The 22,982-nt window shown below is 65.7% G+C and overlaps 1 protein-coding gene across 2 annotated transcripts; it reads right to left on the bottom strand.

Annotated features, from left to right (window-relative positions):
- Window positions 1–92: 92 nt before the first annotated feature.
- NUMA1 (nuclear mitotic apparatus protein 1) lies at window positions 93–22,156 on the bottom strand. Of its 2 annotated transcripts, none has more exons than XM_074860622.1 (26): window positions 22,100–22,156; window positions 18,221–18,293; window positions 17,802–17,890; window positions 16,055–16,134; window positions 15,312–15,394; window positions 15,153–15,233; window positions 14,832–14,916; window positions 14,116–14,248; window positions 13,439–13,596; window positions 12,031–12,148; window positions 10,512–10,629; window positions 10,047–10,187; window positions 9,689–9,811; window positions 5,999–9,211; window positions 5,779–5,820; window positions 4,900–4,968; window positions 4,671–4,781; window positions 4,361–4,579; window positions 4,117–4,274; window positions 3,755–4,001; window positions 2,337–2,616; window positions 2,097–2,233; window positions 1,757–1,966; window positions 1,105–1,206; window positions 835–1,005; window positions 93–621 (listed from the first exon to the last, which is right to left on the bottom strand). In XM_074860622.1, the coding sequence occupies exons 2-26, from the start codon at window positions 18,260–18,262 to the stop codon at window positions 586–588; spliced, it is 6,246 nt and encodes a 2,081-aa protein (XP_074716723.1). In that variant the 5' UTR covers window positions 18,263–18,293; window positions 22,100–22,156; the 3' UTR covers window positions 93–585. The 2 variants fall into 2 exon arrangements, with proteins under 2 accessions (XP_074716723.1, XP_074716722.1); XM_074860621.1 differs by lacking the exon at window positions 22,100–22,156 and adding an exon at window positions 20,739–20,970.
- Window positions 22,157–22,982: the final 826 nt, after the last annotated feature.

Raw genomic sequence — 22,982 nt, 5'->3', positions numbered from 1 at the left:
CGGAGGAGGAGGAGGAAGAGGCAGCCACACTCTTCCTCCCCTTGGGGTCCCCAGTGCCAGTGGGCACAAAAAATGAGGCGGAACAAGCCAAAGCAGGAGAAAAATACAATTTATTTACAAGTAGAAACACTTTAAAAATGCTGCCCCTGTCCCCAAGGGCAGTGGCAGGTCGGGGGGGGCCAGTCACTGCCCTGCTGGGGCCTGGCTGCTGCACCCCCCCCCGGCCCTGGGGACTCCCAAAGCAGGGAGGAAGAGAAGGAGGAGGAGGGTGGTGGCCTTGGGGATGCCCCAGCCCACCTCTGTCCCCCTCCCTGGGGTTGGAGGATCCCCCCGGGGGGAGGGTTCAGCCCCTGGCCCCCCCCCTCCCTGCACCCACAGAGGGGTTCCAGGCTGGGGGCTGTGTTCAGGACAGGGGAAAGGGGGTCCCATCTGTGTGTCCCCCCACCCCTCCTGGTGCTGCAGGGCCCTGGGGATGTCCCCACAGCACTGGGGGGGGCAGGGAGAGGCGAGAGGGGTGCAGAGCTGGTGTGGGGGGCACTGGGGGACACTCCCCCCGGGGTGGGGTGCAGCACAGTCGGGGCACCCTCAGAATTTCGTGTCCTTGAGCGGTCGGCGACTGGCCTGGACAGGACAGAGCAGAGAAGGGACAGTGGGGGCTGTGCCCCCCCCCTCAAGGACCCACTGCCCTGTGACAGCAGGGGATCCCCACCCCCATTGCCCCCATGAGCCCAGGGCAGAGGTTTGGGGTACTGGGGTATGCACATGTACCCCTCACATCCCCCCCACACTTGGGGGGGGCACAGCTGGGGGGCGCGGGGGGGTCGCAGGGCCTACCTTGCCCTTGGGAGACTTGGCAGTGGCGATGCGGGGCGAGCGGCGGGCGCTGCCGCGCGGGGAGTTCTTCTTGGGGGTGGTTTTCCGGCCAGCTGCCCGGCGCAGGAGGCTGTTCCCCAATTTTTTGGGGGTGTTGAGGATGCTGAACGCCATCGACTGGCGCCTCTCGGCCTGAGGAGGACGCGGGACCGTGAGCTCGGGGCAGGATGGGGGGCGTCCCCAGGATGGGGGGGTCCCCCCCACTCCTCTTCTGTTCTCTCCGGAGCTCACCTGCTTGCTGGGGGGCTGCTGCTCACTCCTGCGGCTGCCCTGGGAGCTGCGCCGCTCCCGGGGGGTCTGGGGGCGCGGGAAGCAGCTGGTCGGCTTCTTAGACTGGAAAAAAAAGGGGGGGGCACAATCTAGAACCATCATCTGGGGGGGGACGACACACGACACAAACTGGCAGTGTCGTTGGGGACACACACACAAACTGGCACTGTCATTGGGGGGACAAACTGGAACCGTTGTCGGGGGGGGACAAACTGGCACTGTCGTCCTTGTGGGGACAAACTGGAACCATCATCTGGGGGGACACAAACTGGCACCATCATCGGGGGGGACAAACTGGAATCGTTGTTGGGGGGGACAAACTGGCACTGTCATCATTGGGGGGACAAACGAACCATTGTCATGGCGGGGGGTACAGACTGGAACCGTCATGGGGGGGGGACAAACTGGAACTGTTGTCCTTGGGGGGGACAAACTGGCACTGTCATTGTGGGGACAGGACCCCTGGGGCCCCCCCTCCCTGGGCTGGGGAAGGCCAAAGGCTCAAAGCCACTCCCGGGGCCCCTCAACATCTGGAGAACATCTGCAGCTGCCCCAGTCCCCTGGCGAGGGCGGGGGGAGCAGCCTCAGCGGCGCGGGGTGGGGCCGGACTCACCTCGGGGGTGTCGGGACCCTGGTGGGATTCGTCCGAGAGGCGTTTGCGTTGCTGGCGGGTGGTGATGCCGCCGGGCCAGGCCGTGGCCAGGGTGCTGCGGCGGGCGGCGGGGGCAAGCTGCGAGGGCTGCATGCTGGCCCGCCGCAGCGTCTCCTTCGGGTCACCCGTCTTCATCTCCTCGTCCGTGATGGTCCCCAGCGAGTTGGAGGGCTGGGGGCGGGGGGGGAAAGGGAGGTGTGGCTGAGGGGTGATGCTCCGTGGGGTCCCCAGAGCCGCCCGCCAGCCACTCCCCATCCCCCAGAAAAAGTGGGGGGTAAGGGGGGGCCACCCCAGGCCTTACCCTGCTCTCCAGGGGGTAACAGGTCTTCAGGTGGGGCGGGCAGACTCGGTTCCGCTGCTGCAGCTCCGCGATGCGGTTCCAGTCGTCCAGTTGCTCGGGTTCATCCTGGCACGTGCCCAAGTAGATGCTGCTCCGGCCTAAAAACAAAAGCAGGGAGGGCTGAGAATGGGGGGGGGGGTGTCCCAGGTAAAAAGTGACCCCCCCTTAAAGCAGGGGGGAGCCCCCCTTGCTCGCACGCACCGAGGCTGGAGCTGCTGCTCCCCTGCAAACGCCTCAGGGAGCTGCGAGTGACCGGGCGGTAGCCAGGGAGGCCCAGCAGCGCCGAATTGCCGGGGGTCTCCTGCGGGGAGGAGGTTTCCAGCTGATCGAGGGATTCCCGGGAGGGGAAGCTGGTGAGGGAGCGGGTGGAGGTGGCCGAGCGCAGGCGGCTCTTGCCGGGGGCGGCGTTGGGGGGCTGAGCCGCCGGGACGCTGCAGAAGGAGACGGCGGCGCTGTCCGGTTCCTCTGTCTTGGCTTGTTTCTGGGAGGGGGAAATCCAGAGATTGTGGAATCATGGAACGGTTTGGGTTGGAAGGGACCTTAACGATCATCCAGTGCCACCCCCTTGCCCCGGGCAGGGCCACCTTCCACTAGCCCAGGTTGCCCAAAGCCCCGTCCAACCTGGCCTTGAACCCTTCCAGGGAGGGGGCAGCCACAGCTTCTCTGGGCAACCTGTGCCAGGGCCTCACCCCCCTCACAGGGAACAATTTCTGCCTTAGATCTCATCTAAATCTGCCCGCTGTCAGTTTAAAACCATGACCCCTCGTCCTATCCCTCCCCCCTCCCCGATCAAGAGTCCCTCCCCCCTTTCCTGTAGCCCCTTTCAGTCCTGGGAGGCCACTCTAAGGTCTCCCCGGAGCCTTCTCTTCTCCAGCTGAACCCCCCAACTCAGCCTGTCCTCACAGGGGGGTGCTCCAGCCCCCCGAGCATCTTGGTGGCCTCCTCTGGCCCCGCTCGAGCAGGTCCGTGTCCTTCTGCTGTTGGTGCCCCCAGAGCTGGACCCAGCACTGCAGGGGGGTCTCACCAGAGCGGAGCAGAGGGGAGAATCCCCCCCTCGCCCTGCTGCCCACACTGCTCTGGGTGCAGCCCAGCACACGGGTGGCTTTCTGGGCTGCCAGCGCACGTTGCTGGCTCACAGGCAGTTTTCCACCCACCGACACTCCCAAGTCCTTCCTGGGGCTGCTCTCCACCCCTGCATCCCCCAGCCCATATGGACACTGGGGGTTGCCCCTCCAGGTATCAGCCCACCCCCCCCCACCAAGCCCTCAGCAGGGGCTGGAGCTGCCCTGGGGGGGGAGCTGCTGTGCCCTGTGGCTGCCGTCCTGTGGGGTGAGAAGTGGAAGGGAGGAAGCAGATAAAAAGCTGCCACCCTCATCCTCCCCCGCTGCCCCCTCAGCCCTTGTGTGGTGGCAACGAGGGTCTTGGGGACGAGGTGTCGTGGGGGAGAGTTTGGGGGCACAAACAGCCCTGCAGCAGCTCAGCAACACACACGTCCCCGTCCTCAGCACGGAGACCCTGCCCCACGGATCCCCCCCTGCCCCACGGATGCCCCCCCCGACCCACAGATCCCTCCCAGCCCCACAGATCCCCTCCCTGCCCCACACCTGGGCCCCACTCACTTTCGTCATGGTGATGTCGATGGTGGTGGTGCGGCGCCGGGCCGAGCGGGTTTTGCAGCCGGAGTCGAGCGAGAGGTCGCCCAAGGAGCCGGCGCTGCTCTCCAGCTGCGAGCGCGTGCGGCTGGGGATGGGGGTGAAGTAGAGGCTCTCCAGAGACTCCACCTTGCGCGGCAACTGCTGGGACACCAGCGAATCTTCAGCGTCCGGCGGCACCGCCGAGGCCTCCGAGTGCGAGCGGCCAGCCTTCCTACAGGGACGGTAGCACCAGGGGTTAACCGAGGAAGAGTGAGGAGGAGGAGGAGGAGGCGGCGGGGGGGGGGGGGGGGGGGCACCAGGGTTTGCCGAGCGGCTCACGCTGGTACCTGGTGGAGTTGAGCGGCTGCGCTTCGTCAAGGCTGAGGTCGAGGCTGTCAGTGCTGAGGTCGGAGGGGTTCTGGCGGAACGTCTCGCGGCCCTTCAGCGTGTCCGTGGTCACTTGGAACTTGCCGAGCTCCCGTAGCTGCCGGTTGGCAAACTCCACCTGGATGGGAAGTGGGGAGGGATGGATCCCCCCGGCGGAGGCGAGGAGGAAAGAGGAGGAGGAGGGTGAAGCCGCGCCGTGCCCACCTGCGCCTCCAGGCTGCGGACCTGGCCGCTGAGGTTCCTGCAGCTCAGCTCCGACTCCTTGGCCTGCAGGATGCTCTGCTGCAGCTCCTTGGCCAACTTCTCCGACTCGGCCCGCAGCTCCGCGTTCTCCTTCTGCAGCTGCTCCATGGCCTTCAGCTTCTCCGCCAGGTCTTGGTTCTGCTGCTTCTTTGCGTCGTAGTGAGTTTTTGCCTTCTCCATCTGGGATATTGAGGAGAGAAAACCCTTCAAGCTTCTCCGGGGAGCCGGGGAAGGGGGGGATGGGGCCGCGCCAGCCCCCGCCGTGGCGTACTTGGCCTTTGTAGTGCTCAGCTGCCTGCTCCTTCTGGGCGAGCTGCGCCTGCAGCTCCGCAACCTTCTCCTGCTGACGGGTGGCTTCTGCCTGCAGCTCCCCTTCCAGCACCTGCGGGCAGGGCAGAAACCAGCCCAGAGTCACCCTGCACCCAGCCGAGCCCCGCCCCGGGCAACCCCTGCCAGCTCCCAAGCTGGCCAAGAGCTCAGCCCCCCAGTTTATGGTTTACCTTAACCCTCTGCTGCTGGGTGCGGGCGGCCTTCTCGTGCTGCGTCAGCTTTTTATTCAGCTCCTCCACCTGGAAGAGCACAGCTGGGTTAGACCCACCGGGGGCACCCCCAGGAGGAAGTTTTCCTGCCCCCCCCCGGCCCCTGCCACCGAGGAAGCCCCTGGCAGAGCTCCTGCGGTTCGAGAGGGGGACGTGACACCGCGGAAGGGCCGGGGAACCCCGCGAAGTGGAGACGGCCACCACAGCCTGGCTGCTGCGAGCTCCGGCCCGGCTGGGCTCTACCTGCTCCAGGGGATGCTCGGGGAGCCCCCAGGCCCCCCCTGGTTGCAGCTACGAGGCTTCTGCAGGGTCCCTGGGCAGCTCGGGCTGGGACTGGGGCGGGGGGCAAACGAAGCTGGGCAGGGAAACGGGGCTTTTCCAGCGGCGATTCCCAAGTGCTGACCCCAACTGCCATAAGGTATCGGCACCTCTGGCCACATCTGGATTGTGCTTTCTGGGAGCGCAGCCCCCTCCTCTCGCTCCTGCCAGCTGGGCGAGGAGCTGAACCCCACTTAGGGAGGGGAAAAAGGGGTGGACAGAAGGAAGGGGGTAGCCTGGGTGCCCCCCAAATCCCCTCTCCGAGGATGAGGAGCAACGGTCCCATGTCGAGGAGCCCTGGATGCTCTCAGCAGCCGCCAGCACTGCTGCAGGTCCTGGTTCCTACTCCCCAGGGTGAGGGGGGGCGAAGGCACAAGCCCAGAGACCTGGAGCCAAGCACCCCACGGCTGGGTCCCCACCGCAAACAGGTGACGAGAGGAGAGGGCGGCTCCGGTGGGAAGCGGCAGCAGGCCGGGCCGTGCACCGTCACCGTTTAAGCAGCCGGCACCTCGCGTGCGTTACCTGCTTGGCTTGGTCTTTCCGAAACCCCTCGAGCTGCTCCACCTGCCAGCACAGAAGGCAGAAGTAAATACGTGGCCAGCACAGACCAGGAGCATCCATCCCCTTCTCACCCCAGTCCCCCAGCTCCCGGGCTGAGCAGCACGATGAGGATTTGGGGGTGCCAAAACACGCCCCGTTTCCCAGGAGGGTGGGGGGGGGAGGAGGTTGCAGGATCCCCTACCTGAGCCGTCAGCCTCTGCCTCTCATCCAGCATCTTCCTCCTCTCCTCCAGCGCCGCCACCTTGTTGCTCTCATACTCGTTACTCAGCGCCTCCAGCTTCCGCGCCGCCTCCTCAGCCTTCTGCCGGCTGCTGGCCACCAGCTCCTCCGACGCCGAGCGCAGCCGCTCCAGCTCCCGCGCATGCCGCTCTCTGGCCTGGCTCAGCTCGGCCTCAAGCCGCTGCTGCCCGCGACTCCGGCTCTCTCCGAGCCCCCGGTTCTCCTCAGCCAGCCGAGCGTTGGCCTGCTGCAACCCCGCCAACCGCGCCGCCGCCTCCGCCGCCTCCGCCTGCAGCCGCTGCACGGCCCGGTCCTGCTCCGCCGAGCGCTCCCGCAGAGACGGTACCTCGGCCGCCTCCAGCTTGGCCCGCGCCAGCTCCGCTTGCAGAGCGGCCACGGCTTTCGCCCTCTGCTCCAGGTCCTGGCGGTGCTGGCTCTCCAGCGAGGCACGCTCGGCCTGCAGCTGCTGGCAAAGGTGCTTCAACGCCGGCAGCTCCCCGGCGAGCGCCTGGGCGCTGCCAAGCTCCTGCTGCAGGGCGGCGAGGAGCTGCTCTTTCTGGAGGCACTTGTCCTGGCAGACCTTCACCTCCTGCCGCAGCTCGTCCTCGCGCTCGCTCTGGCAGTGACGGTCCCGTTTCAGGGCCTCGATGGTCAACCGCTGCTTCTCCATCTCCTCCTGGCACCGCTGCACCTCCACCTTCATCAGTGAGCAGCGCTCGGCCGCCCGCGAGGCGGCGGTGGCCATCTCTGTCTGCAGCACCCGCAGCCTCTCCTCCAGCTTCTTGCTCTTCTCCGACTCGGCGACGATCAGGCGCTTCAGCTCCTTGCTCTCCCCCTCCTTCTCCGTCACCTGCCGATGGAGGATGGACACCTCGTGCTCCAGGCTGCCGATCAGGCTGTTCTTCCTCTCCAGCTCCTGGACGCACTGGGACACTTGCTCCTTCCAGCTCTCCTCCGACCGGCTCTTCTCCTGCGCCGCGGAGCGGAGGGACGCCAGCTCCTTCTCAGCGGCGGCGGCGGCAGTTTTGCTCTGGACCAGCTCCCTGCCCTTCTCCTGCAGCTCCTTCCGCAGGGCCTCCACAGTGCTGTTGTGCAGAGCCTGCGCCGACCTCGAGGCCTCCAGCAGCTTCTGCAGCTCCGACGCCTTCTCCTTCTGCTGCGCCGCTTCCCGCCTCGAGGCCTCCAGCTCCGCTTGCTCCGCCGTCGCTGCCTCGGCCGCCGCTCGCTCCAGAGCGGCCACAGCCTCCCGCTGCTCCCTGCACTTCTGCTCCAGCTCCTCCACTTGCGAACGAAGCGCCTGCGTCTCCTTCAGCTTCTCCTGGTAGAGCTCTTGGCTCGAGCTGGATTCCTGCTCCCTGGGATGGGTCTTCTCCTCCAAGCTTTTGAGGGATGTCTCCTTTGAGCAGGTAGCCTTGACGCCGTCCCCCTCCACACCCCTGCTCCGGGCGGCCTCCAAGAAGCCCTGTGGCTCCTTGGTCGCCTCCGCCGAGGCGACTTCTCCTTTCAGCTTGCTGACCGTCTTCTGCAGGTCCCTCAGCTCCTCGCCCCACGAGACATTTTTCCGGCGGAGCTCCTCCAGCTCCCGCTGCTTCTCCTCCAGCAGCTCCCGGGCCCGGGCCAGCTCCTCCTGATGCACCGACCTCTCCACCCTCTGCTCGTTGAGGGAATTTTGCAGCTGCGCCTCCAGCTCGGCCTTACGGGCTCGCTCGGTGCCGCAATCCGCCTTTCCCCGTTCCACCTCCTGTCGCAAGCGTTCGGCTTCCTCCTCCCGTCCTGCCAGGTCCCGCTGGTGCTCCCGCAGCGTCTCCTCCAGCCTGGCGCCCAGCAGGCTCAGCTCCCCGGAGAGCTTCTTCACCTCTGCCTCCAGCTCCCGCTCCCGCTGCCCGCTGGCAGTGGCTGCCCGGGAGAGCTCAGCTTCCGCACTCCGCAGCCGCTCCACGGCGACTTCCAGCTCCTTGGATTTGAGCTTCTCCTGGGAAAGCTGTTGGGAGATCCCCTCCAGCGCCTCGGCAGCTCTCCGGGCATCCGCCTCCAGCCCGGCGACACGCTGGGCCGCGGTTTGCTCCGCGGCGGCCATCTTCTCCCACAGGGAGGAGACCTCGGCCCTCAGCTTCTGCTCCTCGCCCTCCTTCTCCTTCACCCACGCCTGGGCGCTGGACAGCTCAGCCTGGAGGGTGGCTAGCTTCTCCTTCTGCTCGGTGGCCAGGCGCTCTGCCTGGGCCTCCAGCGTGGCCACCTTCTCCTGCTCAGCCTGCAGCCGCTGGCAGGCCCGGCCGTGCTCCCGGCTCAGCGCCCGCATCTCCTCCTCCAGCCGCCCGCACACTCTGGCCTCCCCTCGGGCAGCAGGGGAGGCTCCCGGTGCCTTCTCCCGGCTCTCCTCCTGCGCCCGGCTTTTGGCCACCTCCTGCGGAGCCGGCTCCCGGCCCTGCGTCAGCCGCTGCCTCTCTGCTTCCAGCTCAGCGATCCTGGCCAGGCTGCCCTCCAGGCTCTCGGCCGCCCGCCTCTTCTCATCCTCCAGGATGCCCTCAGTGTTCCGCAGGGATTCCTCCAGGAAGAGCAGCCGCTCCTGCAAGCGGGTGTTTTCGCGGGCCAGCCTCTCCCTCTCAGCCAGCCTCTGCTGGTTTTCCTTCAGCCTGCCCTCCAGCTCCCGCAGCTGAGCCTTCAGCCCCTCCGCCGCTCCCTGCTGCCGCTGGGCACTGAGCTCCAAGATCCTGGCTTCCAGCTCGCCGACTTTACGGCTAAGCTCGGCTTTCTCCGCCGCCGAGGCGGCCTGGCTGGTGGCTTGGGCCTGTGCCACGGCCTGCAGCTGGCTGCTCAGGGACGCGTTGGCCTCTCGCAGCTGCTGGAGCTGCTGCAGGGCAGAATCACGCTCCCGCAGCGTCTCCTCGTGCTGAGCGTCGAGGGCAGCCAGTCGCTGGGTGCTCTGAGACTCGCTGGCCTCTCGCGCTCGCAGGTCCTGCTCCAGCTTCTCCCTGGCTCGGTGGCTCTCGGCGAGGGAGCTCTGGAGGCTGGCGACGAGGCTGCCCAGCTGCTGCTTCTCCTCCTCGAAGCGCCCGCATTCAGACTGCAGAGCTGCTTCCCGCCGCTGCTTCTCCTCCTCCAGATGCAGGACGGTGGCCTGGAGCTCGGCCCCTTTAGCGGCGAGGCTGGACACCTCCTGCTTCAGCTCTTCCAGCTGGCAGAGAGAAGAGACATTGGGAGGGGGGGTGGAAACAAAACACAAACACGCCCCCCAGTGTTACTCGAGCTGAATCCAACGCTCTCGCCGCAGACCCAGGCGCCGCATCCCAGTGGGAGCTGCCCTGGTGCCTGCCTTCCCTCCCAGCACCCCCAGTACACCCCCAGTGCACCCTACTTTCCCCTTCACCTCGTCCCTTGTGCCCCAAACTCCTTTTCCCACCACGCAGGAGCCGCTCCCTCTGCAACCAACCCACGTGCCATGGTGGGGCTGGGGAGCCTGCAGTCACCTGGGTGCGGTATCCCCAAAATTCGGCACCAGAGGGTCTCCCACGGAGCGCTCAGCCCCCACCCAAGCGCAGAGAGCAGCTGGCTCTGCCCCACACGGCTTTGCCTGCGTCCCCTCAGCCAGAATTTTCCACCAAAGTGCTGCCTGCAGAAGCCAGAGCCTCTCCTGAGCTCCCCCCTGCCGTACCTTCAGTATGTCCCCCATAACTTCTCCCTTCTCCTGGGTGCTGCAGTCCCCCAGCTTGGCCAGCTGATCCTCCAGCAGAGAAATCTTCCCCTGCAGAATCTCGACCTTCTCTTCTGAGCATTTCTGGGGACAGAGACGCAGGACTGAGCACAGCGTGAGGCGAGGGGGGGGCACAGCCACCAGCTTTATTCAGCGCCAAGCTTGGGGCTTCGTGGGGGGGACAACCACAGGGACCCCTTCCTGTGTGCCGGAGGCTCCTGCCCACACCGGGGCACGAGGTAGCCCCAGGAGAAAGTCCCTAGCTCAAGGTGGGGGGCTGTGGGTGCCCCCCAGCCCTAGTAGGGACCCCCTTTGTCACCTTCTCTTGCAGGGCAGCGCGCAGCTCACTCTCCAGCTGCCCCTGCTTCTCCTGCGACTGCGCCAGGGCCGCGTTGTGCTCCTCCGAGAGCTCGTTCAGGGCTTCCTGCAGCTGGACCAAGTGGCTGGCGATCTCCCGCAGCTGCGGCGGAGGGAAAAAAAACAAAAAAACCAAAAAAAAACAGTCCCGGAGAAAGCTCGGCTCAGCTCCCCTCTCCCAAGCACTGAGCATCCGCATCCTGGATGCTCACGTCCTGCAGCACCAACCCCCCCCAGGCCCTACTTCCCACCCCCATGGTTCCCTTCTCCCTTCGGATCAGGATCCAGAGCCCAAAGCAGGTTCAGTCCCAGGGTCAAGGTCACACAAGCCCAGCAGCAGAGCTGTCAGGAGGCCAGCACCCAGCCCTGCCATCAAATCCTCCCTGCTCTGGGTCCCACAATAAGGGGGGAGGCGAAGAGGATGCACCTTGAAGGAGAGATCTCCGTTCTCCTCGGAGAGCTGGTTGATTTTTCGGTCCATCTGACCTTTTTCAGTCTTCAGGTCCTGGCACTGCTTGAGGGCCTCATGCAAGCGCACCATCAGGCTGCGGGAGAGAGGGTCGTTAGAGCAGGGGGTGCAGCCAGGACATCACTGGGGACCGACGCCGCTGGGTATTGCTGAGGAAAATGAGGTACCGAGGCGCCTCTGTGCCGCGGTGAGAAACCGCCGTAAATTCAGCCCTAAATCGGGTCCCGACCCAAGCAGAGCGGGGCTACGCGGCATTTGCAGGAGCCTGACTGCTCTGAACCGAGGGTGGAGGCGGCTGCGGGGCCCCAGCCACCCCTCTGCAAAGCAACATGAGTGAGGGGAAGATAAAAAAGGCACGGCACCAGCCAGCGGAGGCTGGGCCTCCTTCCCAAGTAAACACGTCGCTGCACAGGGACAGGGCAAAGACTGGGACGCAGCGCGGCAGGCAACGGAATTCAAGTGTATGATGCAGCCCAGTTCAGATCCGATCAAACTGGGTCAAACTGGAGGGCTAGCAGCTGGGGAAGGGGCTGGGGTCGGGAGTTCTAATAGCACCCTGAAAGCTTTCGGTGATATGGAGCCTTTCCCAGGCAGGCGAGACCCGCGTGAGCAGCACGGTCCTTCCCCGCGACAGGGACGGATGTTCCTGGGCCGGGTTCAGGGTGGGGGTCCCCGCTGCGATAAAAACAGGCCACAGGCTGTAATTACACCGATCACAAGGCCCAGCGTGCTGGCTAGCACAGTCGTGCCCTGGGCTGCAGAGAGAGCAGTGTGGGCAGCAGGGCGAGGGGGGGATTCTCCCCCTCTGCTCCGCTCTGGGAGACCCCCCTGCAGTGCTGGGTCCTTCTCTGGGGGCACCAACAGCACAAGGACACGGACCTGCTCGAGCGGGGCCAGAGGAGGCCACCAAGATGCTCGGGGGGCTGGAGCACCCCCCTGTGAGGACAGGCTGAGAGAGTTGGGGGGTTCAGCTGGAGAAGAGAAGGCTCCGGGGAGACCTTAGAGCGGCCTCCCAGGACTGAAAGGGGCTACAGGAAAGGGGGGAGGGACTCGTCATCACGGGGGGAGAGATAGGACAAGGGGGAACGGGTTTAAACTGACAGAGGGGAGATTTAGATGAGATCTAAGGAAGAAATTGTTCCCTGTGAGGGTGGTGAGGCCCTGGCACAGGTTGCCCAGAGAAGCTGTGGCTGCCCCCTCCCTGGAAGGGTTCAAGGCCAGGTTGGACGGGGCTTTGGGCAACCTGGGCTAGTGGAAGCTGTCCTTATCTGTGATTTTATAACTGCCGAAGCCACCTCCTCCCCAGGGCGCCGTACGGAACAGGAGGGAGGTTTGCCCTCACCCCTGTGTTGTGCGTTGCTGGGGAAGAGACAGACAACACAGAATCTGGGACCATGGATGCGATGAGGACCAGCCCGGCAGGAGGGAGCGGAGGGATTACAGACAGGACTGTGGACAGGACTGTGGACAGAATTACCTCTCGTTCTTCTCCCGCAGCTCCTCCATTTCCTTGGGCTCCAGCTCATCTGCTGCTTGCTTCTCGTTGAGCAGAGCCAAGCGATCAATCCGCTGCTGCATCATGGTGATCTGAGCCTCTGCAGAGGGCGGCGAGAAAGGGCCTGTTACCATCTTTTTTTGCCACCTGACCCCCCCAACAGCGTGGCAGAGGACATCTGTCCTCCTCCCAAGCCAGCGAGGGGCCACTGCACAGAAACCCTTTGCAGGAGACAGAAAAGCCACGTTGCCAGCGCTGCTGCTCGGTGCGGGCACTGCTTCACTCATGGCTTTTGTTGCCCAGGATAGACAAGGGAATATGAGACGGAAGAAGGAACCTGCAGCCTCTGCGTGTATCTGGGGAAATCCCCAGTGTGGAGAATGTTTTAGATGCGGATGGTGAGACTCCTCTGCCTGCCAGCCTGCTCCAAACCATTTGGCAAGGGGCACCCACAGCCATCTCCGAAAGATGCTCGGAGTTGTCATCACATCAGCCAGACCTTCCGCAGAATCCCAGAATCATGTTGGTTGAAGCCCTTGAAGCTCCTCCAGTCCAACCATGAACCTCACCCTGACCGTTCCCAACTCCACCAGATCCCTCAGCGCTGGGTCAGCCCGACTCTTCAACCCCTCCAGGGATGGGGACTCCCCCCCTGCCCTGGGCAGCCCATTCCAACGCCCAACAACCCCTTCTGCAAAGAAATCCTTCCGAAGAGCCAGTCTGACCCTGCCCTGGCGCAGCTTGAGGCCATTCCCTCTTGGCCTGGTGCTGGTTCCTTGGCTCAAGAGACTCATCCCCCCTCTCTGCACCCTCCTCTCAGGGAGTTGGAGAGGGCCAGGAGGTCTCCCCTCAGCCTCCTCTTCTCCACACTAAACCCCCCCAGTTCCCTCAGCCGCTCCCCATCACACCTGTGCTCCAGACCCTGCACCAGCTCCGTTGCCCTTCTCTGGACACACTCGAGTCATTCAATGGCCTTTTTGGAGTGAGGGGCCCAAAACTGAACCCAGGAATCGAGGGGCGGCCTCACCAGTGCCGAGCACAGGGGTAAGATCCCTTCCCTGTCCCTGCTGGCCACGCTAGTGCTGATACAAGCCAGGATGCCATTGGCCTTCTTGGCCACCTGGGCACACTGCTGGCTCCTGTTCAGCCAGCCTGTGCTCTTGGCCCACCGCAGAGCGAGGCACAGCAAACCCTCAAGCTGCCCTCTCCGCTCTGGAAAGCGGAAAAGCCCCAGAGCCACGAGCTGTGCTCACTTGGGGCTTGGCAGGATGGACCATGCATGAGCTCAGTTGTAGCAGGGCCAAAATCAGAACCAAGTCACAGAAACCAGAGGATGTCTCAGCCCCAGAGAGCCCTCCCTGCACCCCAGGATGTCCCTCAAGTGACTGACCCTTCTCCGTGATGAGTTTGCGATTCTCTGCCAGCTCCACCTCCAGCTCATCCCGGTTTTCTCGCTCAGCAGCCAACTGCTTCTTCAGGCGTCGCAGCTGGAACTGGGGGGTCCGCATGACGTCCCCCATGGGCGAGGACGGAGGGCCGGGGAGCTCGCTGCGGAGAGGCACACCGCGTCACTCGGGTTATCTGGCCCTGTTCCAGTTCCCCCGGCTGAGGCGGGTTCAGAGCGATAACTGATGCCTCAGCAGCTGAGCAGAAAGGCCGCTCTCCTCCTCCGGGTGACACGAAGCACAGCCTCTGCGTGTCTGGTGTGCAGGTACAAAACCAGTGCCCGGGCAAAGCGCCCAGCTCGTGAGAAACTGCTCAACCTGGTCCTCCCGAAGCCACCCCAGGGCAGGAGAGAACCACAAGCCGCTCTGTGAAGTGTCTGTCCTCGTTAGACTGAAACAAGCTGGGCTAAAAGTTGCTAATTACAACCCAAGCTCAGCCTACCACTGCACAGCCCCACGTCAAGCCCAGGGAATTCGCAACAGGGTGGCACCATGGAAAAGGGGGGGTCTCTGCAGAGTCAGCGTGCAGCCTGGCCATGCCCACGGGTCCCAGAAGCCACCTTGTCCATGCCCCTCACCTCCCCTCGCTCCCCCCACGGCAGCCAAGGGGCTGGAGACGTACTTGTTGGCACCAGAGGAGGAGGAGGCAATCTTCTGCAGCTCCAGGAAACGCACCTCTCGCTTGTGCGGGAGGGAGAGCAGCGGGGAGTGCTCCTCGGAGCTGCTGCCGGACGCGCTGGACGAGGGCGGCGGCGCTGGAAATCACAAGTGAGAAGTGGGTTGTGATCCTCCTGCCACTGCCAGAGGAATCCCCGGTGCACAGAAACCACAAAGACCAGTGGGGAGGGGGGAAACAGCCCCGCCAAAAAAGCCATAAACCTGCCTCATGCCCCTGTCCCACATCCCACCCACCTGGCTGCTTTGCGAGCGTTGCAGAGGCCGTGGGGGCTGTGGGGTGCGGAGAGCCCGGCGGATACAGGGCAGCCGGGCTCTTAAATCCGAGCTTACAGGGGACGGTTCTGTAGTGCTGGGGTGAGGGGATCTGGGTGGCATTGCTGCTTTTGTGGCTTGGCAGCTACAGCAGCACAAACGGGGGAAAAAAAACTCAACATTTTTATGCTTTAGCTTTTATGCTCAGCCTGTGCTGCTGCTCTCCGCGGTTACAGATTGTTTCTGTCCCCCGTCCGAGCTGGCGCTTGGACACCAGCACAGCAAACAGGTTAAAACCTGTTGATCTTACTGTGGTTGGTGAAAAAAGCGGCCCCAGTGCCAGCTCTGCCTGCACAAGGCCCCTTTCCCCAGTGTCACAGTGCGGGCAGCCGGGCCCCCAGCGCTCACCTTTCCTTTGCAGAAACGTCTCCAGATTCTCATTCAGGCTCTCCTCGTTGTCCAGCACAAATTTGAGGATCGACGCCAGCTCAACCTGCGTCGGAGGAGCCGTGGGGTCAGCAGCAACGCTGCTGCAGCGGCTGCGGTTTGCAGGCAGAGCTCCCTGCCTGCCCCTGCCCGCACTCAGAGTCACGAGTGCCGCAGCACCCACCCCACCCCATCTTTTAAGGGGTCCCGAACACCAGAGCAGGTCTCAGGGCACCCCCAAAAGGCACCTCCACTTCCCCCCAACACCCCTGGTCCAGAGGGGGAACCTGGAAGGGATTTTACCTGGGTCTTGTAGTCAAATTCATTCCAGTCCCCGGGGCTCTGGCAGCTCATGGAGGTGTGATACAGGAGCAGCACGGCCACCTGAAATGGGGCAGAAAAGCGTCACCCACCCCGCTCGTCATCAGCGCCGGCTGGGAGCGCGACAGGCCCCGCCATTACCTTGGCCAACGCCAGCTCCTCTCCCTCCAGGAGTTTCTGTGCCGAGACCAGGTTCTCTGCGGCTGATTTGTGCTTGCAGTGCTCTGCGAGGTGAAGCAGGATTCCTGGTCACACGCCAGCGCGCCCCCCCCCTCCATCCCCAGCACATGTCCCTGCCCCGAGGGGACGCGCTTGGGGCTGGGGGGACAACCCTGAGGAGAAGGGGAGGCACAGAGCGGAGGGCTGTGCTCTGGAGCTGAGCCCTCACAGTGCTCAGCTTCTGCCATTAATTAACTCTGACAGGTTTTTATTAACCCCCCCTGGCAACTTCCCCCTCGGTCCAGCCCCCCCACCTCGCCCTTGGCAGTCCTGTCTATGGAGGGGGGATATGAGGTGGGATACGGTGTCTCCGCTTCCAGGGAAGATCAAGCAAAATGCAAGAAACTTCCCATTTCCCCTCCCGGGCTTCCTGCTCCAGTAAAGTTTTTCCAGCAGGATTTGAGCAGCTCGAGGCCAGGAATGATCCCCCCTCTCCTCATCCAGGCAGCCACCAGCAGCCTCCCCTTCACCCCTGGCGCCTCCTTTGCACTGTGCCTGGGCTCTGGCAAGGATTCCCATGGGGAAAAACTTCCCTTCCCGCAGCCCTGCCGGCACCTCTGGGAGCTGCCGGTGCAGCGGGGGGGTCACAGGAAGCCCGCAGCCGCAGGGGTGGGGGGCACCGAGCAGGGGCAGCCGCTTCCCCCGGCGCCGGCGGAGGCTCTTACTCTGCAGGAAGCCACGGATGAAGTTGATCCTCTCCGGCAGCGGCTGCTCCAGCACGGACTCCCCCTCCTCGCTCCTGTGGCTGGAAGAGCACGCGGGTTGCGTTAAGGCTTTACCGAAGGATTAAACCGACGTTGGTTTATTTTTTTGGCAATGGAGCTTTTTTGGCTCTCAGGCAACACAGCCTCAGTCAGGGTCGTGAAGCCAAACCCAACCGCGACGTGTCCGGGAGCGGGCGCAGACGCTCCCTGCGGCCCAGGCAAACACGGTTACGTTTACCCGGGGCCTGGTAGCCAGCCCTCCCCCGGCGCGGGTGCCGGCCCGCCGCCGCTTCCTCCTCTGCCTGCCAGCCCCAGCATCCGGCGCGGCAGAGGGAACCGGCGGCGGCCCCGGCGTCCGGGCAGGCACCGCGCGTGGAACCGAGCATTTTTCTCACCATCACAAAGCATCCCCGGTTGTGGGAAATGGCCCCACGGACCCCATCCCCCTCCGGGTCGCTGCCCTGGAGCCCGCGCTGGATTTTCGAGGGGGCTGAAATTGCCATTTTGCGGCTTTTCTTTGAGACCGCGCTCTTCCTCAACAGCCGCCAGCTCAAACCGTGTGCCGAAAACCAGCGCTTTGGTGCCTTCGGTTACTGCCGGGGTGCCGACAGCAGGGACTCGGCTCGGGGAATGGGCTGGCAGGAGGATTTTCTCATCCTCCCAGAGTTCCTGGGTGCTGCGGGGAGCTCCCCAGCTCAGCCGGCTGCCGGGGTGTCCGCCCCGCTGCCGCCCCACTTATCAAGCCACAGTCAGGCCTGTTTAGTGAGTGCATGCCGCCGGTGATCCCGGCTAATCTGAGCTGGAGCACTGACACAGGAGATTAACCAGGTCTGACTAAATATATCTCCGGTGCAGGCGGCTCCTTCCTCCCCACCCACCGCAGGCCGATCCCTGCTCCCAGCAGGCTCTCGTTACACAGTGCGGGAGGTAATTATAGCAGGCAGGCTCCCACAGAGCCTCCCGCCGGAAGGGTTTGAAAGCGATGCCGCGCGCTCGGCGCTGAGCAGCAGCCTCACGCCCTCCCAGTTTGCCTTGCCAGCTCGTTAACATTCAGCCAGAGCAGAGCGTGCTCGGTCCTAGCTCCGATGCCCATCGCAGCTCACGGGTTTTAATTGCCATTCCTCCCGGTCCCGGGACGGAGAAATCAGGCTCCATCCTGCCCGTATCGTACTCGGAAGCAGCCCAATGGCCCCAGAGGACAGGAGCACGTCGTGGGGCGCGAGCCGTTGAGCCTTAAAGCTGCTTTACAGACCCAAATCTTCCTCAGGACCCCCAGGCCCGCGGCTCAGGAAGTCTCACTGGGCTGTTTCCTCACCCCAGCAGCATTTATGGAAATAAAAGCGTCTCCTGTGCGGCTCCAGGAGCCCCCGCGGGGCTGGCATCGGTGCTCGGCTCTTTGCGTCAATGCCAGGAGCGAGCCTAGACATCAGCGCCGGATGCGACAGCAAACCTCAAATGATAAACTCCGGCCTAAAAAAATCCTACCTGGTCAGCTCCCCGGGGCCCCACAGGCAGACCCCGTGCCACGCCGCGTGCCAGCGGCCTCGAGCGGGTTTGTTCTCCAGCCCGAGCTGTGGCTTTCCGTCGAAGGAGCCACAGCGCGAAGGCACGAGCCCCGTCTTTGGTTGCAGCGGGTGGCAAGCACCGGGCCGGGCTGGCTCGCGACCGGCCGGGTGGTTTGGAGCGCACCCCGGCTCCCCGTACTCACATTTTGTGGATGATCCTGATGAAGACGCCACAATCCTGGAGCTGCGACAGCTCATCAAGGGGATCGGTACAAACTTTCGTGCTGTTCACCTGGAAATGGGGCGAGAGGGTCAGAAGGTGGAAGCCAACGCCAGGCAGATCCGACAGCCCCTTTATGGCCTCAGTGGCCACTCGGCTCCCGGGCAGTTCCCGCGGCCAAACCAAGCTGTTCCGGCATTTCTGGTTACTCAACAGGAACGGTGAGCAAACACCCCCCTGCCCACAAACAGCCGGGACTCGGCTGCTCCGGGACCTGCCGCAGCCACAATCCCTCCCTCAACCGGCCCTGAGGAGCCGCCGGAGCCGGCAGCAGCCGGAAGACACCGGGCAGCGCGTCCCACCCACAGAGCAAAGCTACGGCGGAGGAAGGGGAGGCTTTACCCAAGCGAGGAGAGCCGCGGCTCTCGCGTCGTGAAGAGGCATCTTCGCGAGGCTGCCAGGTCACTGCCCGGACCTAGAAACACCAACAAAAGTGTGGGGGGGGAAGCAATTAAGGCCAAACATAGTAATTACATCAATATACGGCTTGCGCCCAGCGCCAGGCATTCGTGTCCGACGAGGATCTACGCTCTGGGTTATACGGAGGCGAGCAGCCGGCTTCCTCCGGATTTTCAGCAGTCACCAAGCAGCAGCCAGGTCCCCTCCCGCAGCCCCCCCCTGGGATCTACCCCCAGAGGTCAGGATCCAGATGACCAAGGCTCAAGGGAAAACTGCTGCTCAGGCTCCTCGTCCCCAACACCTCCTGCCGAGCCCCGAGCCCGAGCACCCAAACTTCTCTGAAACTTCTTTCCAGAGGAATTTAAGGGCCTGGCACCCCGGGAGCCCGGGAGACCCCATGCCTGGGCTGGTTTTGGCTCCGGCCCCCCCCAGGGAGGAGGGCAGCATCCCATCGGGCCTGTCTTTCAGGTCACACTGCGGTGGCACAAAACAACTGGTCATGGCTCGGGCTGGTCGGCCCCGGCGGCTACCGGCACCCTGAGGGATCCTGTGTCACCGAGGGGCACCACGAGCAGCCAAGGGCTCCTCCATGGCTGCGCCGAACCACGGGCACCCAGCGGGCTCCTGGCACGGGGGCTGGCAGCTCATTGGCATGTGCTGCCCACCCTGGGATGGTGTTGTCCCTGCTGCCGGGACCGCCAGCACCCTGGGAAGATTCACCTCCCTCTAGAAAACACGAGCAGCGACTTTAGAAAAGTACAAAAAATCTGGCATGTGCCAGGGAAGGTGCTGAGCTCCCACCACGGTACTGCCCGCAGCTGCTCTGGCTTCCTCCCAGCTGTATGGCCACCAGGTCCCCAAAACGCTGGCAGGGCCAGAATGGGGGTTCCCTCGTCCCCCACTTCCCCACTGCCACCACCCCCCAGCTGCTGGGACCTGGCGGGGGGTGCTCTGCCAGGACTTCACTACGGGGGCTGGAAGGAGCCTGCAAAGGTCACCCGGCCCCAAACAAGCCTGGCAAGGCAGCGGCCAAGCTGTGGGAGCGCTGCCAGTTCCCCTGCCTGCTGCTGCCGGTGCTAAGAACCACCTGCTGGGGTGTGGAGGTGGGAGGGGGGAGCCCCCCAGGCATTACCGAGCCACCCCACTGCCCCCGGGAGTGCTGCCAGGTCCCCTCCGCAGCGACCTTTGCCTCCGCACCGGCCGTCCCCGGTGCCACCCTGGTAATCCTCCCGGCGAGGGAGCTTCCAGGAGCAGACCTGAGCGGAGGCCGATGGGGGCCGTGGTCAAAAATCACCCAGATGCTCCTCTGGGTGAGGGTGCTCCTCGGCTCCTCGCCCCATATTGCTCCCTGGCACCCCCCCACCGCCACGGGCCAGGAGCCTGCCGGGGACCCGTAGCCATTCCCAGGAGTGCCCGGTACACCACGGCCACCTGGTTCTGGGGGGACACGGGGCACCTGCCGCCTCCACGAGCCCGGCTGGGAAGTGCAGGATCCGTGGCAGGACGGGTCCTCCCTCCAGTTTGGCTAAAAACCAGCTCCTCTGCCCCGCGGCTGCAGCCTCTCGGCACCCACCACCCCGCCAGCCCCACGGCCGGGGGTGCAGCGTGCCCAAAAAACCCACCCAGGCAAAACACACCCTCGAAGGGCCGCATCCTGCCAGCGCCGAGCTGGGTTTTACTGCAGCCGGTTTGCAGAAGCGCTGGTGCCCAGCGAGAGGCCGGGTCCGTCCCTGGTCCCAGCCTGGCTCGTCTCTGGTGACATCGGCTTCCCCGAGCACCAGAGACGACGCGACCCTCGGCAGGGAGCTGCCGCCCGCGCTACACCCGGATTCCTGCGACGGCAGCGCGGTGCGGCGGCACAAACCGCGGAGGGTCGGTTGGGGAAGGGTCCGGTGACGGGGTGGGGGGGACACACGAGCCCCGGGGGTGGCGGTGGTGACAGCGGCATTGTCCTTTGCCGCTTTCCCCCAGCGCCCGCTCCGGTCAAAACACAGCGTTACGCAAGCCCGCGCCTCCGGAGCTCCCGACGTGCCAACCTGCCGGAGGGACGCACCCACAGCCCCCCCACTTGTCCCAGGGTGGGGGGGTCCCGCTGTAGGGAGCACCCAGCAGCTCACCCAGCGCAGAGCGGGCGACCCATGGCAGCCCCCCAAGTGGGGAAGGGCCCACGGCCGGCGTGGGGAGGAGGAGGAGGCAGCGGCGGCGCAAGGAGGGGAGGGGGGGGTTCACAGCCGCCACCCCGCGGCCCGAGCTCCCGGATGTTGGCGAAGCCAACTCGGCCGCCCGCGTCCCGACGCGAGTCGGGGTTCACACCTCGGGGTCTGGCGGGGCGCCGCGGCAAAGCGGCGGGGCTGGGAAACGGCGAGCTTCACCTCCCCCCGCCTCCCTCCTCCTCCTCCTCCTTCCCAGCGCTGCTGAAAACAAACAAGGAAGAGGGATAAAGTCTTTGTTCGGGCCTTACCGGGGGCGCGCGGCCGCCGTTGGCGCGCGGGGTTTAATCCGCCATGAGCGCTGGCAGCCGGGGAGGGCCGGGGAGCCAGCGGCCACGCACAAAAGAAAAGTTGTTGGGCTTCTCTTCGGCGGGGCTGGCAGGCGACGGTTCCCCTTCCTGGCCCTGGGCCACCCCACGTCACCGCGCTGAGGCCGCGCTCGTTAAAGGCACACGGCACAGAAAGCTGCCGCCACTGCCGGAGCGGCCACGGGGAGGGAGGGGGCAACGTCCGACCCCGGCCATGGGCGCACTCGCTGCTGTCACCCTGCCAGGGCCTGGGGTGACGGGGGGGGCCGCTGGGGCCGGCACAGACCCGGCGCTGGCCACGAGCAGCAGCTGCTCACCGGGAGCAGGGGGGCCTCAGCGGGGGAGGGCGCTGGGGGCCCCCAGTGCCAGCCCCTGTCACCCGCTGACCCGGCTGCAGCCGCGGCCCAGCCGGTTCCCAAAATATTCCAGCCCCCCCCGCAGCGATTTGACGGGGACTGGAGTGGTGCCATGACCCACCACTGGCGGAGATGGCACGGAAGGCCGAAGGGGCTGCGGGACCCCCCGCTTTCTACCGGGAACGGCAGCTGCCAGATCCCTGCCTGCAGCCAGGGGAGCCCCAGCTGCCTCCCGGGGCTGGCAGGGAGCAGGCGGGGATCCACAGACCCTCGGGAGCCATCCCCGGGGCATCTGGGCTGCCCGAGGAGGCTCTGAGGCTGCCCCAAGCTCAGCGCTCACTGCGGCGGCCGGGAAGGGGCCGAGGAGCACCGCGCGCTGCCACGCTGACGGAGCGGAGCTCACGGAAGGAGCTTTTCCTACCGGATCGGGAGGCGAGGAAGTGCCCAGCCTGAGGCGTCGTGCGGGCGAAGCGCAGCCAGCTCGGCACACGGCGACAGCGCCAGGCGCCCCCGGTGAAGCAGCCGGGACGGAGCCGGCGGGTACCCGCAGGCCCCTCTCTGGTAACGCACCGATCCAGCTCCCAGCGGTGCAGGGGCTGGGCCCGGGGGGGCCGGTGGGTGCCCGGCCTCAGGGCTGTCAAATAGCGGCGGCGGCGGCTCTGGGGCGCTCATCCATCGAGCCCCACGGCTGGTGGAGGGGCTGGAGCGGGAGGGGGCGGCCCCACCGACCCCGCACAGCCGGGCCCCAGCGAGCGCCCGCTGCGGTCACCCCAGGATGGCGACACCGGGGGCGGGAACAGGCCTCACGCAAGGCCCAGGCCGCCGCGGAGGCCTCGGCCCAGCCGCGGAAACCACCGGGGACCGCCCGAGCTCCCCACGCACCGTGATGCCGCCCCCCCCAGACCCCGCTCCCCGGGGACCGCCCCCCCCCGCCCCCCCACCTTTTACCGTCCGGGGCCGCCGCCGCCGCCGCGATTCAAACGGCTGCGCCCGCCCCCGCCGCCTCCCCATTGGCCGCCGCCGGGGCGGGGCGCGTCACGTGGGCGGAAGGGAACTACGAATCCCAGCGGCCCCTGCGGGCGGCCCAGATCTCGCGAGAGCCGCGGGGAACGCCGGGAGCGGGTTGCCGGGGCGACGGCGGCGTGTGGGGCCGGTCGGGGGACACACGGGGTCGGGGGACAGGAGCGCAGGCCTCAGGCCCCCACTCGGGGTGGGGACACGCGAGAGACCTGGAGGGGGCGCGGCGGGTGCAGGGCAGGGGACGCGTGGGGGTCCTGGGGGCAGCGTGGGCCTGCGCTGCCTCACAGCGCCAGGCAGGGGCCCTGCCCCACGGTGGGGGGGACGCTGTCCCGGGGGGAGCACCCCGAGATCACATCCCCCCCCCTCTTCTGCACCATCGCGGGTGGGTTTGGCCCCACGGGACCCCCCCTCCACACCTCTCCCCTCAAAGCTGCTGTGGGGGCAGCCCCACAGTGACCACCCCCCAATCTTGGAAGCCCAGGGAGGAGGTGAGGGGCTACAGGTATACTCGGGGGGGCCACCGCCCCCCCCCCCAGGAGCCTAGGGGGAGCACCCACACCCCACTAAAGCCCCTGAGGACCTGGGGGGGGGGGGGGGGGCATGGCCCCCCAACTGGGCCTGGCAGCCCCCCCATCCTGCTCTGCTCAGCCCCAAGAATGGAGAGAAGCCATGGGGGCACTTCTGACTCCACCTCCCGGGAGGGATAAGACACCCCCAGCCCCCCCCACGCCTTTGCCAGGAGGAGCAGGTCCAGTAGGTCCCAGTAACCAGCTGGGGGACTGGAGTGGGGGGTCCAGGGACGCGTGTGTCC

The sequence above is a fragment of the Strix uralensis genome, chromosome 2 (assembly GCF_047716275.1).
Source record: "Strix uralensis isolate ZFMK-TIS-50842 chromosome 2, bStrUra1, whole genome shotgun sequence".
In the NCBI taxonomy this organism is placed as follows: Eukaryota; Metazoa; Chordata; class Aves; order Strigiformes; family Strigidae; genus Strix; species Strix uralensis.
Note: the sequence above shows the minus strand (reverse complement) of the source record. Positions and strands in the feature narration are given on the sequence as shown.

Bases quoted from the DNA above. Each gene is read 5' to 3' on its own strand.
- NUMA1 (XM_074860622.1), bottom strand. From the start codon at position 18,262: ATGCCTCTTCACGACGCGAGAGCCGCGGCTCTCCTCGCTTGG. The intron at 16,135-17,801 runs GTGAGTACGGGG...GTGCTCTTCCAG, and splicing joins ATCAGGATCATCCACAAAAT to CCACAGGAGCGAGGAGGGGG. The intron at 15,234-15,311 runs GTAATGGCGGGG...GCCCCATTTCAG, and splicing joins AGGAGCTGGCGTTGGCCAAG to GTGGCCGTGCTGCTCCTGTA.